General features: G+C 33.7%; 1 protein-coding gene across 1 annotated transcript in view; it reads left to right on the top strand.

The window, feature by feature from the left end:
- Positions 1-262: 262 nt before the first annotated feature.
- Positions 263-14,359, top strand: part of LOC138707631 (protein phosphatase 1H) — a 35,192-nt gene continuing 21,095 nt past the window's right edge. Inside the window, exons 1-3 of the mRNA XM_069837303.1 lie at positions 263-629; positions 10,025-10,265; positions 12,399-12,545. Coding sequence (XP_069693404.1) covers positions 322-629; positions 10,025-10,265; positions 12,399-12,545 — 696 coding nt within the window. The 5' untranslated portion in view covers positions 263-321. The remainder of the gene's footprint in view (positions 630-10,024; positions 10,266-12,398; positions 12,546-14,359) is intronic.

The following is a 14,359-nucleotide window of genomic DNA, read 5'->3' as shown; positions in this document are numbered from 1 at the left end:
AACAGCACAACAGTGTGGTACAAAAAAATCTAAAGGTGATCTATTGTGATGTTGGATGAAGAAGGCTGTATATAGTTCTTTTGTGTTGGTTATTCTGTTTCAATTATTGATGGGAGTCAACTGACTTATAAAAATATACATTTTGCATATATATATTCTTTAAATGTATATTAGTATATTCTTATAAATTGTTTATAAATCTGTAAAAGAGTTATATCTTATTAATTATTACACATACTCCATTATGTGTCTTACAATGTCACTTGACTAGTGCCACGACGTCGAGGAGCATGGAAACTTCCTGTTAATTTATGGAATCGTATGGAACTGTTTACATCGTATGTAAGAAATATATTGACAGAGTTTCTGCAGTTCCACCTTGCCATGTTCAGCCGCTTTAGGAATGCCTTGTTTAATGTCGTCGGAGGCCTTGAACCTTTGCCTGTTTTAAAGGAATCGGAAAGCAGCGCAGAAGACAGGGCCTTAGGCCCAAAATTTCCGTATACCAGGCCGCATTTTCTCCAATTCCACACGGAGGAAGAGATCCAGGTTTCAGCAGACCACCACATCCGACCAATTATAGTTCCAAGGGATATATCGAAACTGCCATGGAACACAGGATATGCCGAGTAAGTTACTATTATTTGTTCTGTAATGTTGTACCTTGGCAGGGGTAGTTGAACTTTTGACAGCTCGTAGTTACAGAGAAAACCCACGACTAGACAATGCATAGGAATGTTTATGGAATATATTTTTATTACCCAAACTTTAAACAGGCAAGAAATTAAGTAGGTACATTTGTAAAATAATATTCATCAGTTACAAACCAAGTGTCTTGTTGTCTAGGTTATGTTGGCTGTATACATACAGCGCATGTTTTACTTTTGTGTAGAATGTCTCTCTCACAGATTCGGTTATGTAAATTTGTACTGTTTAACCCATTTTAAAGTTTGTAATAGTTATATGATGCAACTTTATTTTAAATATTAAACATTAACGTGGTGGTATATACCTGTTCGTCCATTTAGGCCTGTCATAAAAAAATATTGTCGAACATTAACAGCAAAGGTCGCTAGTATTAAATATTTTGAAAGTTGAAAAACCTACTTACAGTGTACTGTCGAAACTGCATTGTCATCACTAGCGACCTGCGCAATATGAAGAAAATTTTCAAATACCGATATTTTTTCTTAAATGGCTCTATATTCCTATATGGAAATTCACTGCCCGCTTCCAGTCTTTCCTATCTTTCGATCTTGCCTCCCAGTTAACAATTCTGCATTTCCTTATATTTTTATTTACACAATCTCACCATCTGGATTTCGATCTGCCTCTTAACCTGCTTCCCTAGGGTTGATTAATAAAAACTTGGTGTGCAGTTCTTATAGATTTCCAGGCTGTTAATTCCAATAGTAGGCCTGCTATTTTAAACACCGTAACAGATCGTTGTAACCTTGCACTTGACAGTTGTTATTTGTGTTGGCTGGATATAAGAAATTTCTTTCCCCATGTTCGCCTTATTATTTATTTATTTTGTAAACAAATGATTGCCCGAATGTTCATTCAATGTTCTTAGCCTGTTATGACTAGGGGGCAGATGTTGATGACCTAAAAATCTACTTAAAATGATCATTAAAATGCCCTTAAACTAATAAAAAAATGACATAAAAAATTAAAATAAAATGACATTTAAATATTATTCAAAGTACTCGCACCACAACTTCTTAAAAATTAGTAACCTTGTTTCAATGACTGCCCAGCAAATCTCGGAGAGAGGAGACAACTTCCTGGAATTTGCCTAAGATAAAGGAAAAGGGCATGCAAAAAAAAATGGAGGTTTTAAGGGAAAACTACAGATTTTAATGAGGGTTTACAATGTTTTTGAATCGTGGTTATCCATGTCAGTGCTTTCATTCTCCGTCTCCTTCCGTTCTTCACATTTGTTACCAAATTTTCCAGATGGGGGAGTGTGAATGACAAAACAAATTGTGGTTGCAGCTTGCATTCCTACAATCTTTGCGTTAAAAATACTGTCCCTTCCCTTCCATGGAGACACAACGTACTGTCCAGGACACAGTGAAAGTTTCTCCCTTTCCAAACAAACAAATTCTAAAGACAAACTGACAAAAGAACAGTAGCAGTCAAAGTCCTCACTTAAATTAAGCTGTTGTCAAGCATTTTACATTACTTCCGATGTGTGAGGTGAAGTCTTCAGTGGAATGAGGAATGTTCTTTACAGTTTGTTTCAAACTATAAAACTCATATTATATATATGCTATAATATCGCACAAAAACATAGGGCTATATAGTATAGCGTGGGGTGTGCACTGGCCTTAAAGACAAATTGAAGAGTAATTGTTTGTAAATAAAATTGTGTATTCAAATTTCACAATAAATTGGGAAATATTGGGGAAAAAAAAAAGACTAAATTCATTGTTTGTGAAGGAAAACATTCACAGGGATAAAGATTACACATAATTTTATATTAAGAGATAATCATTGCGAATATTTAGATTGTGACATAAGGTACGATCGATCGCAGGGTGAAATAGAAGAGAAATTAAATGCATTTTAGACAAAAATTGTGGCATTGCATAAAAATATTGAACAATGAAACTAAAAGGAATACAAAAGTAAAGGTGGGCCTATGTAATAGATGACAAACTCAAATCTTATTGAATGGCAGTAAGAACTGGATGCAAAAGATTCATTGTGCAGAATCAATTCTTCAGAAGTATTATTATTATTATTATTATTATTATTATTATTATTATTATTATTATTATTATTATTAATTTTTTTTTCTTTTTTTAAAGAATAACATTGCGCAAGAAAGACTGACTCGAAAACTGATACAAGCAAAGATGTAAATGTGTACTCTATCATAGATAAAATTGGTGATTACCACTACATGTGTAAAGAATCTAAGGACCAAAGACTTCGTATATACAATGCAAGTTCAAGACCTTCAAAGAACCTTGTGTGGAGGAAAGATAAAATTGGAATAATCTCTTCTACTCATTAACAGTTGAAAGAATGGTAGCCTTTGCCAAACCAGTTAAGTGGGAAATCATTACAGGCACTTATTTATCCATGAAGTACAGTACAAAAAATAGTTTTTTGAGGAAAGATAATTGTGGAATAATGGTTATGGGACAGGATGTGATGTAACCTATTTACATTTGTTTTATTATTTGTGCGTTATTTCTGCACATGAATAAGATGAAAATCTCTCTTGTACTTTATGGGTTAGTTCTGTATTTCAGAGTGTGGTCTTGAACAATTAAAAGTTACAAAAGGACCCGCACTTTTTCTTGTTAGCTGCACAGACACTGTAGATCCTTGCAATAAATTGTTAAGGAATGAAGATGAAGTTTTCGATCTGAATAAGTGTGTTGAGGAAAGATAAAATTGGAATAATCTCTTCTACTCATTAACATTTGAAAGAATGCTAGCCTTTGCCAAACCAGTTAAGTGGGAAATCATTACAGGCACTTATTTTTCCATGAAGTACAGTACAAAAAATAATTTTTTGAGGAAAGATAATTGTGGAATAATGGTTATGGAACAGGATGTGATGTATTTACATTTGTTTTATTATTTGTCCGTTATTTCTACACATGAATAAGATGAAAATCTGTCTTGTACTTTATGGGTTACGTCTGTATTTCAAAGTGTGGTCTTGAACAATTCAAAGTTACAAAAGGACGCGCACTTTTTCTTGTTAGCTCCACAGACACTGTAGATCCTTGCAATAAATTGTTAAGGAATGAAGATGAAGTTTTCGATCTGAATAAGTAGGTTTAAGTGACTTCTTTGTCAGTAGCTTTTTGAAATGGGGAGTGTACTGGTCCATGGATTTTTCTCCTCCAGGTGCTAAGATTATTTTATCTGCAGGAGAGGGTACCCATGTCTCTGTTCCATACCAGACTGTTGATTGAGCCATGGTTTCTGTAAATTAATACTTATGTATAGAGCTAGAATTTATATGTAGTAAGAGTTAAGAATGAGGCTGAGTGTAGTTGAGTCGATGTGTTGCCACTTAAGAAGGTTTTAAGCCTGGTTGACAAGACTCGAAATGCAAGAAAGTCACAAGGACTAGACAATGCAGCTTTTAAACCCCCGCTTTTTTGTAAGTGGTGTTTAAGAGGATTAAAGACCCTTAGTGCTAACTAATGAAAGTATTGAATGACAAAAATGGCAAGTATAAAGAGCGACTTAAACCACACAGTTCATTTTCATTTTCTCAGTTCAATAGTTAAATGGTTATTAAATGGATAAGTCACTTCTTGACAGTCATTACTATAGAATGTGGTTTGATAGCAGTGTTGCCAGCTCTGGAAACCAACTAATGAATTTAAATGTTTATGCAGTATGTTTAAATGCACTGTGAGCTCTTACAGAACAGTTTTAAATTACAGTTTTTCAGCAAATTTGGTAATATATATTTGGTCATGGAGCTTAGTTTTAGTATTTTAATAGGTGTAAAGACGTTTTATGACGCAACGCGAAATTTTGGTGCATTAAATATAGAAATCAAACAACATAAAACTATCCAAATTACAGGAAACGTGCGTCCGTATGCAAAATAGACAAGTAAATATGATCGTAATATATTAAGATCTTTTAGTGTGTCCCTGCCCCAAACTCATACCACACAAATAGGAACTTGAATATAAATTGGACCTTTTCATGGGTAAGTACAATACTTTCTCGGACTTAGCACTATGAAGGAGATTTTCATTTCCTTTCCCCCCTTTCTCTCTTTTTTTTAAGGCTAAGGGATGAACTTTTGGTCATCCGTTTTTTTTTTTTTTTTTTTTTTTTTTCAGTTTAACACTTACTCGAAAAATGACTAACTATTAACAAAATCTCAATAGTAATCATAGTATACTGAAAGAAACTTGTAACAATAGAAATGTAGGTTATCTTACGGCACGACACGCCTTCGAAATTAAAGAAGAAATAATGATATATAATAACTTCAAGCAGCATTGGACCATTACGAACCAAACTAAAACAATTCAGAATAAATAATATCAAATAATCATCAAGTGCGTCCGTTTATTTAATCTGACAGGAGTGTAATATCTCACTGAAGTTTGTAGGCAAGGAATGCAGGCAGTGTCAGTAGCAGTGATGTGAAAAGAAGCATTTTCTACTATGTTTTTCCTGAAAATTTTCTGTCTGATTAAGTTGTTGCTTTCTTTGCTGCCTTGCTTACAGCCTCGTGAGCTGCACGTGTATTGCTCACTCATTAGCAATCAGCTTACCAAACTTAAGTCGACTAAATTTTTAAGGCTGTGTCAATAGACTTCAAAACAAGGCCCATTTCCACGTTTGTTTACCTTAACATTGGTTCTGATTAAACGGTGCTGATATTATTTTCTAAGAACTTTACTGATCTAATCAAATTGCCACACAATATTTGCTTCACTTGGAGCTCCTATTTGCTTATCATTTTAAAGTAATTAGGGTAGTCATTATTAGATGAGAGAATCATTAATTTAGTGTGTGATTCGTGATTCCTCAGCTTTGATAGTCTATATCTGTGGATTCTCCCTTTTATTTCTGCTATGCATTCACAGCTCAGTCAGTTTCAGTCACCCATAGCAAGAGCGAAGTTCTATGTTGTATTCTGTGTGGTCTATACTAGTAATTGATAAAAGTGTTTTGAATAGTTAATTTCCAGATAACATTTATTTTTCAATCCTGATCCATTTTGAAATGCATGTGCACAGTTTTTCGTATTTTTGTGTGTTACAACAAATATGTGTTGTGTATACATTAGCCATTTGAACAGCAAATATGTAGTTCATCTGCCGATCAGGATAAGAAGTGAGTTAGAGTTATATCAGTACAATTATAAATAATGAAACTTGGCCAAGTTAGTAAGCTAAAAAAATTACAATAGTCTCTCGATAATTTGAGTTTGATAGGACTGAATCTACCTCGGATTATTTAAAACTCGAATTATTCAGGAAGGGAGACAAAATTTAAAATTCACATAGTACAAAGGAACTACAAACAATCAGAACTAGGCTGAAATTCCTAGAAGCAGTAAGAAAGAATGAAGAGCATTTTAAACTAAACTGTCCAAAGTACATAAATGTCCATCATTTTTAGAACATAACTAAATTAATTCAGTGAATTCCGCCTTTTAACGTTTCTTTTTCTCTCTTTTTTTTGCTCTCATTGTCGAGACTACAGTAGACCTACTTAATAAGTGGAAAGTTTTCGTCACTGGTCAGGGGCTTAAAATACAGTCTTGATGATGTGATTGAGAATTGATTTGTTTGTGTTACTTAAAACTATAATCTCCACTTTAAATAATAAGCATAGTGGCTTGTCCAACTTTTATAGGTCACCCCAGAGACCTTCTTTCTTGAAATATCTAACGAAAAATTTTGTCGCAGTAGACTGAACATTTCTTTTAAGTATTACTCTACAGGCCCATATGTTATATTTCAGATACACTGTAGTATATTGATTTATTGTGCTTACCAGAGTTGTATCAGCTCATCAACTCTGTGTTTCTAACCCGGAAATACAGACCCGTTAGTTAGGGTTGTTCAAGATTCTGTGATACCAAATTTAATTTTCAAAGATACAGTGTTCTCTGCAAGTCGAAGTCTCACATGAACAAATGAATCGGTTTCTTTTTTAAACGGCATAAGTCAGGAAAAGTAAATTTGTGGGAAATTGGAAAAAAACTATGTTCCATTTCTTTAGATCCCACATGAACTGGTACCCAAATGAGTTTAACCCAGTCATGTTCATTGCAGACATTTCTAGCCTTTAAACAAGGTACAATATGACGTAGAATAACTTTTAAGCATGTGTCTGTATGTGATTCTGAGATCCTATGTCACTATTGCACTTCGTTTAAAGGCTAGAATTCTCTGTGCTGAATATGTTTGGTTTAACCTCATTCTGTCTTCCTTGGACAATATATAACCAGCTGTGTGTGTGTCCACACCTGTGGAGTAACGGTTAGCGCGTCTGGCCGCAAAACCAGGTGGCCTGGCTTCGAGTCCCGGTCGGAGCAAATTACCTGGTTGAAGTTTTTTCCGGGATTTTCCCTCAACCCAATATGAGCAAATGCTGGACAACTTTCGGTGCTGGACCCCAGACACATTTCACCAGGATTATCACCTTCATCTCATTCACACGCTAAATAACCTAAGATGTTGATAAAGCATCGTAAAATAACCTACTAAAATAAAAAAAAAAATAACCAGCTGTGATGTAATCTTGTGCTTACTAAGAGCTTTAAGTGCAGCCTTGCTGCTCAAGAATATAAGAATCTATTTTACGTAAGGGAACTGAGGAGATAATGGAGTAGGGTGGTCAGTTCCTTTCCCCCTCCACGGCGTACATCGCTGACAAGCAACATATTACACTAATCAGACTTCAGATGTATACAAACAATTGAGGACCTAACATTCTAATGTGCTCAGTGCTAAAAACAACTTTCTGAGATATTGATGAAAATACACTGTGAAATGCATGTTGAGATACCATCTTTTGGCTCACGAATGAGTCACAGTTGAGCTACGACAATGACAATTTAACATGATATTCTCATATGGATGTTCCTCCCTTAGATTGAATAAAATGAAATTTGATAAATTGGCACTTAGCACATTTAGAATGTTAGATCTTCAATTGTTCTTCCTCTGACACATACTGTCAAGTGAAATATACAGACCCAGAAACAAAATTTGGATCACCTGAATTTTCCAAGTTCCAAGTCATAACTGAAAACTTTCTGAGACTTGGAAAACTCAGTAGGCCAAAATTTTGTTTCTGTGTCTGTACACATCAGCCAGAACCTCAATCAGAGATAGTTGAACAGTTAGACTTAAATTTTTAATTTTCCTTTCTACCTGTAAATGGCTAACATTTTAGGCATTTATTTCCCTTCATATTGTTTTTCAGTGGTCATATATTGCGAAACTTTCCGTGTTTATCAGGGGCATTGCTGTAGCTTGGAAGGGAAAAAATCAGGACATGAATGCACAAAATGAAGTTTAAAAGACATATTTCATCTTAAAATTCTGAATGCTTTCAACATCTTATCTATAATAATTTACAGTCATCTGAATTCTCCCAAGAAATCAGTCTGTATTACATCAGAAATCCTGCCATGCACACTTTTCTTTCGTAATTAGGAATTCCTCGAAATCAGTGACTTTATTTTCAGCTCTCTAATCTGGGAATTACCTCTGATTGAGGTTCTGGCTGATATGTACATCCATTATCAGGCAGTACATATCACTTGACGATATGTTTCAAAGGAAAAACAATTGTTTGTATACATCTGAAGTCTGCTTAGTATAATATGTAACTAGTCAGCAATGTGTGCAATGGAGGGAGAAAGGAACTGACCACTTTACCCCATTATCTCCTGGCCTAGTTGCCTTATGTCTTCACGTACTTTCTTCATGTGAAGTTTTATGGCTTTGGGGGAAAACGCATTTTTTTTTTCAGCAATTTTTCCCCCTGCTATAATGAGATTTCCTAATACAGCTGTTCTGTTCAAAAAAATATTTTTGTAGAGTGATTCTACATTCTCAATATGACAACAGGTTCATATGTATTATCTGCTTACGATCTTGGTATTTTAGTGGAGCATGTGCTGTGAAATCTGATAAAACTTGGTGACTAGCATGGCTAACTTGAATAGAAGATTTTAAAGGCATATTGGTTCCGTTAAGTTCAATGTTAATTGATAAATGAGTTCTATTCAGTCAATACTTAACATAAAAACACAATAAAACATGTTATAACAACACTTAAACAGATTTAAAAACAAACGTTTTCGCCAATTTTGATTGGCATCTTCAGGTCGTGTAGGTCAAATAGAACATGTTATAATAAGTGAACACTTGGTATATAAAGTTAAAAACAGAAGTTGAAACTATAATATACTTAAAACAGAGAATATAACTTAGCAAAAGCCACCACGATGTATGTAGAGGCACTATGTTGAAAGAGGTGTGTGTGACCCAAGGGAATGGCAAACACTTCCGTCATTGCAGGTACAGTTTTCAAGGCAGATTTGGCGATGCTACATACAGGTCGGTCGTGTGGCCAATTATGGAAATATTATTATTATTATTATTATTATTATTATTATTACTTTGCTAAGTTATATTCTCGGTTTTAAGCATATTATTATTATTTTTCTAAGTTATATTCTCTGTTTTAAGTGTATTATAGTTTTAACTTCTGTTTTTAACTTTATATACCAAGTGTTCACTTATTATAACATGTTCTATTCGACCTACACGACCTGAAGATGCCAATCAAAATTGGCGAAAACGTTTGTTTTTAAATCTGTTTAAATGTTGTTATAACATATTTTATTGTGTTTTTATGTTAAGTATTGACTGAATAGAACTCATTTATCAATTGAATAGAAGACATTTCTCACCCTTAATGGAGCAAATCAATCTTCAAACTAGTTTTAAATTCTCCATTGTTTCACTATATTGTGAGCAGCAAAATACTGCATGCACACTTTAATGATAAACGGTGACAATGATAACAATAATACTGGTACACAATTAAGTTAGAACAAATCACTGATGTAAAGTAACCTACCTTATCTGTGGAATCTGTATCCATGGTTAACCTCTGCAACTTTTTTTTCTTCTTCGTATTTTAGCACCTAGCATTTTAGTCTGAAAAGTTTTGTAGAAAATCTAGAATTCAGTTGCACCCTACAATAGATTAAGATATTTTTTTTAAGAAATTAACATTAAAATGTATTTGACCCTACCCTATATTTATATAAGATATTGATTTTCATCAATTTCTAACTACGAAATTCAGAAGTTTAGAACTTGGAAAGACTCCCCAAATCTGGTTTCATTTAAAATTGAGAGAGGCCTAGTGAGAGTGTGCATGTTCACAGTTATAATAATGTACAACGTATTTACTGTTTTTATTGTTATCAATATTATTATTATTATTATTCATTATTCCCATGTTAAGAGTTTGTTCTTTGTACTTGCAGAGCAGTAAATGCTGGCAAATCTGTGTGGAATGAAGATCAGGCATGCATAAGAAGGGCATATTTAGAGCGTCCAGAATTCAAAGAGCGAAGCACAAGAGATTTCAGACAGCAGTATGACATCTCATCAGAACGCATCAACCCAGCATGCTGTTTACCTTATACATACTTTGCCCTTTTCGACGGCCATGCAGGTATAGGAGCAGCAGGAGCTGCTGCCAACCAACTTCATCACATTCTCCACGTGAGCATAGTTAACAGTGATCTAATAATGTAGGTTACGTGTTACATTTTAAGATTTCGGGCATTCTCTGTTGATTGACTCATATTAAATTTTCTCAAATAATCTAAAGAACTTCTGATATCATTTTCACTCATGTTCAAAAGAAAATAGTGAAGTTGTCAATAAGATCTCATTGTTGGTACCTAATTGAACTTTATCAAATAAGTTGGCATTTATGTGACGAATTAGTATAGGCATTATAAATTAGTATTTGAATGTGTATGTGCGAATTGAGTCTTTAGAATTGATGACGTGCAAAATTCTCCTACTTATTTACAGTTTTATTGTGAAACAGACCAATAATTCTTAAATACTACAGACAAAAATATGAGATGCAATTGATAAGAAATAAGTGTAGTTTTCTAATATAAATATGTCTCATCCATATTGTTTAGTCAACTGTCCAAAGACAGATTTGAACTTCATAAGTGACACCAATAAGGCATCACATGAGGCAACTAAGCCAGGAGATAATGGGTTAGGATGAGCAGTTTCTTTCCTCCTCCATTGCATACATTGCTGACTAGTAACATTACACTAATCAGACTTCAGATGTATACAAACAATAATTGTTCTTCCTCTGACACACATCAAGTGAGATGGACTGCCTGAAAATAGATTTACATATGAACCATAACCTGAATCAGAGGTATCTCATTCTATGTTCATTTATATTTAGCTTAGACAATGAACACTTTCAATCTATTTCCCTGTATAGCAATTTAATGAAATGCATAATTTGCAAAATAGGATGAAGTTCAGTCATACTTAAGAAATGTGTACATGCTTTAATATGATGGGATATTTAAGCTACAAGTCTTTAGCTTTTTATCCAAATATTGTTCATATTCAAGTAAGACTTTTTCTTCTGTTATTTTTTTATATTTATAACGAGACTTGACATAAATATATTATTGCTACTTCTATACCTATACATGCAGATTGATATGAAATATATTTGCGATTTGGGTGGAGAGGTATACCTTTATGCACATTTTTCAATTTAGTTTTTTTCTTTAGCCTATATAGATTACACTTTTATCTTTCTTGTGTGATTTACCAAAACTTTAAATTTACATTTGTCTTCCCTGAGAGCTCATAAAGATACCGATATTTTAATTAAATTTTGCATAAACTGGATTTTATAAAAGTAAAAAATTCCAAAAGGAAAGTAAAATATTTTAAATCGTGTTGTCCGTTTAGTTATTATAAATATTATAAATAAGAATCATTTAAAAATTTACAGATTTATGAAAGAGATCAAGGAAATGCCCTACTAACTACACAGTTTTCATCCACAATTGAAAATGAATCACTTTTAATTAAAAAAACAGTTCTATGAAAATATTAAACATGCAGAATAAAGCAGAAGAAATTAATTGTAACTTTGGCAAATTTCATTTCAGCAGGACTGAAAGATACTGAAATATGAATGTTTTATATACACCTAATCACACAATTATTGAGATATACTACACCCTTCAAGATTTTTACATCATTATAATTGCATTTTAATTACTTTTTGCGTATGATTTGTTCTGAATATTAGGGGCGAACTTGCAAAACACAAGTTTCGAGATTCTTTGTTGAGTTTGCCCCTAATATCCGCAGGTCTCATATGTGGGTGTGTTGCATGAACTCTGGTGCACAGACTTGCTAGACAATATACTTGTATTACTGCATTACTTTATGTCGGTGATTTTAGAAAAAAAAAAAAACATTAATAGTTTTGTACTCTTATACTGTTATGAAAACCATTAGATTTTAAAATCACATGTTACAGTGGTATCACATGTTTACATATCTTTGCCATGAGTTTGTATCTGTATTTATATAGTTTTTTTGTTGCATAAAATTATAGTCCATACTCATTGCAAATATATTAATTTTTCTAACTTCCCATTAACAGCATTGCACAACAGGTCTAAAGCCTAGCCACTTCTTTATTCTTAACCTGGTTACTATTTTACTTTGTGTGCCAATAGTAATGCTGCAGAGATAGACTTTCATTTATTAATTAGCTATTTTATTTTTGTTTTGTGTGGCATTTAGTATTTAGTAAATACCTATAATAATTATTGTTTTTCCATACAGGAAAAGCTTGTCGATGTAATTGATCATCTTCTGCCGCCAGTTGATGGCGATGTAATAAACAGACGTGGAACAACTTTGTATGTCGAGAAGGAAGTGACTAATGATTCACTAATAATGGGTGCATTAGAATCTGCCTTCTGGGATATGGTAAGACTCCACTCTTTTCTGTAAATGTCTAGTAAGAATGAGAGAGAAATACTGTCAATACTGCAATGTCATCACTGAGCTTTCTGGTCAGTATCAAATATTGTCAGATATGTTTAAAATATACAGTAGCTTCTGGTACATTTTTTTTAAATATTGCTTTCATTCCTAGAATTATGACTATCTTCTAAACAACTCTGTTTCCACGCTTATAATTGATTTCTCTCTCTTTTAAAGAAAAGTCGTTTTATACTACAGACTTTATCTGTGACATAAGCATTTTAAAGATGTATAATCTTTCTATTTCTGAGACAAGTGTATTGTGAGAAATGTTAAAATGTAATAGGATCCTTCTACTATGAGTGGTACTTTCATTGTCACTTCCATATTGTAATATTTTCAGAATTTCTATTATGTATACTTACCTTTTGTTGATAATCTAAACCACTTTATGAGTATATCATCTGTACTCGTAGAAATTACGAGCTAACAACAAACATTTTTAGAAATAATGGAACAAATGTGATCGGTGTAGTTTAAGGACACTGTACGACAAAATAAAGAGAAAACGCAAATTATAGTTGTTCTAGTATGAGATTTAAGAAGAGAAACTTGGTCTTGTAAGCCTTATATTGAAGTAATGTCTTATTGCCCATTTCATCAAATGAGGTAAAGGCATACGCATATTTAATGTACAAAGCATTCCCTCGCATTCTGTACAGGTGCCCAGTGGCAGCCGATAGGTACTGTGACAGCACTTGCAACAGCCGGTTGACATGTCTCGATAAACTCGTTAGTTGAGATGATTTAAAGTGCATATGCCTGGTCTCCCACCTTGACCTTGGAGCTGACTTCACTTTATAATGTATGCTTTAAATCAGTCCTCTGTGAGGTGAAAGCAGTAATCTTGTTTTAAGTTCACATTTGTAGAGTTGGGACTCTGGGTCCTGGGCTTATCAGATACTAGTCTGGGAATGGGACCTGGCTCTTTCAGGCTGAGACAGGTTGATCATCTGTCAGTATCGGATTCACGAATGCCATCCAGGCCACCTGTTGGGCTTCCAGAATTATCGCACATATAGGGTTCAGAATGGGCCATTGTAAGTGATCCATACTTGGACCAGTGCTCGAAAAACTTGGCTAAGACAAACTGATCACCATTTAGCTACTTACAAACATCCACACATTGGGCAGGATCTCCAGGTTCGAGGTGCTGAACACATTGTATGTGGCATGAATACATTCCCTGGTAAATACAGTACTCTCCAATCTGGAACTCTCCTGCTCTAGAAACGTTGGTATTCACTGACAGAAGCAGCCGAATTTCCTTTGTAAAATCATAGACGAATAAATACCATGTTGGCCTATTCAGCATTACAGAATTTAAAAAGCAACCACTCTTCACTTTAGACTGCGATAATCAACTGATACGTTTTGTATATTGGTAGTGTCACTGACATTGACATTTAATTTGTCTTTAACTAGAGGAGTTTGTTTTTCGCAATCCATGACAAAACCAAAACAGTTTCTATTGCTCTCATCAAAAATCCATTAATACATTATTGTTCAGACCCAGAAACATACTGCGCATGTTCAGTGCTTACTGAGCATGTGCAGTATGTTATAACTGGAACTTGGAAAATTCAAGTGGCCCAAATTTTGTTCCTAGGTTTGTATAAGGTCATTGTAAGACTCATTTTTAAATCGCGAAATAACGCGAATTTTTAAGATAAAGCGAACTTTACCTCATTTTGCGAAATAACGTCAATTCTGTTTATATGTATTTATTTTTTAATAAATCCATTTATGAATTTATT

Source organism: Periplaneta americana, chromosome 10 (assembly GCF_040183065.1).
Source record: "Periplaneta americana isolate PAMFEO1 chromosome 10, P.americana_PAMFEO1_priV1, whole genome shotgun sequence".
NCBI lineage: Eukaryota > Metazoa > Arthropoda > Insecta > Blattodea > Blattidae > Periplaneta > Periplaneta americana.
This window is presented reverse-complemented; position numbering and strand designations above follow the sequence as displayed.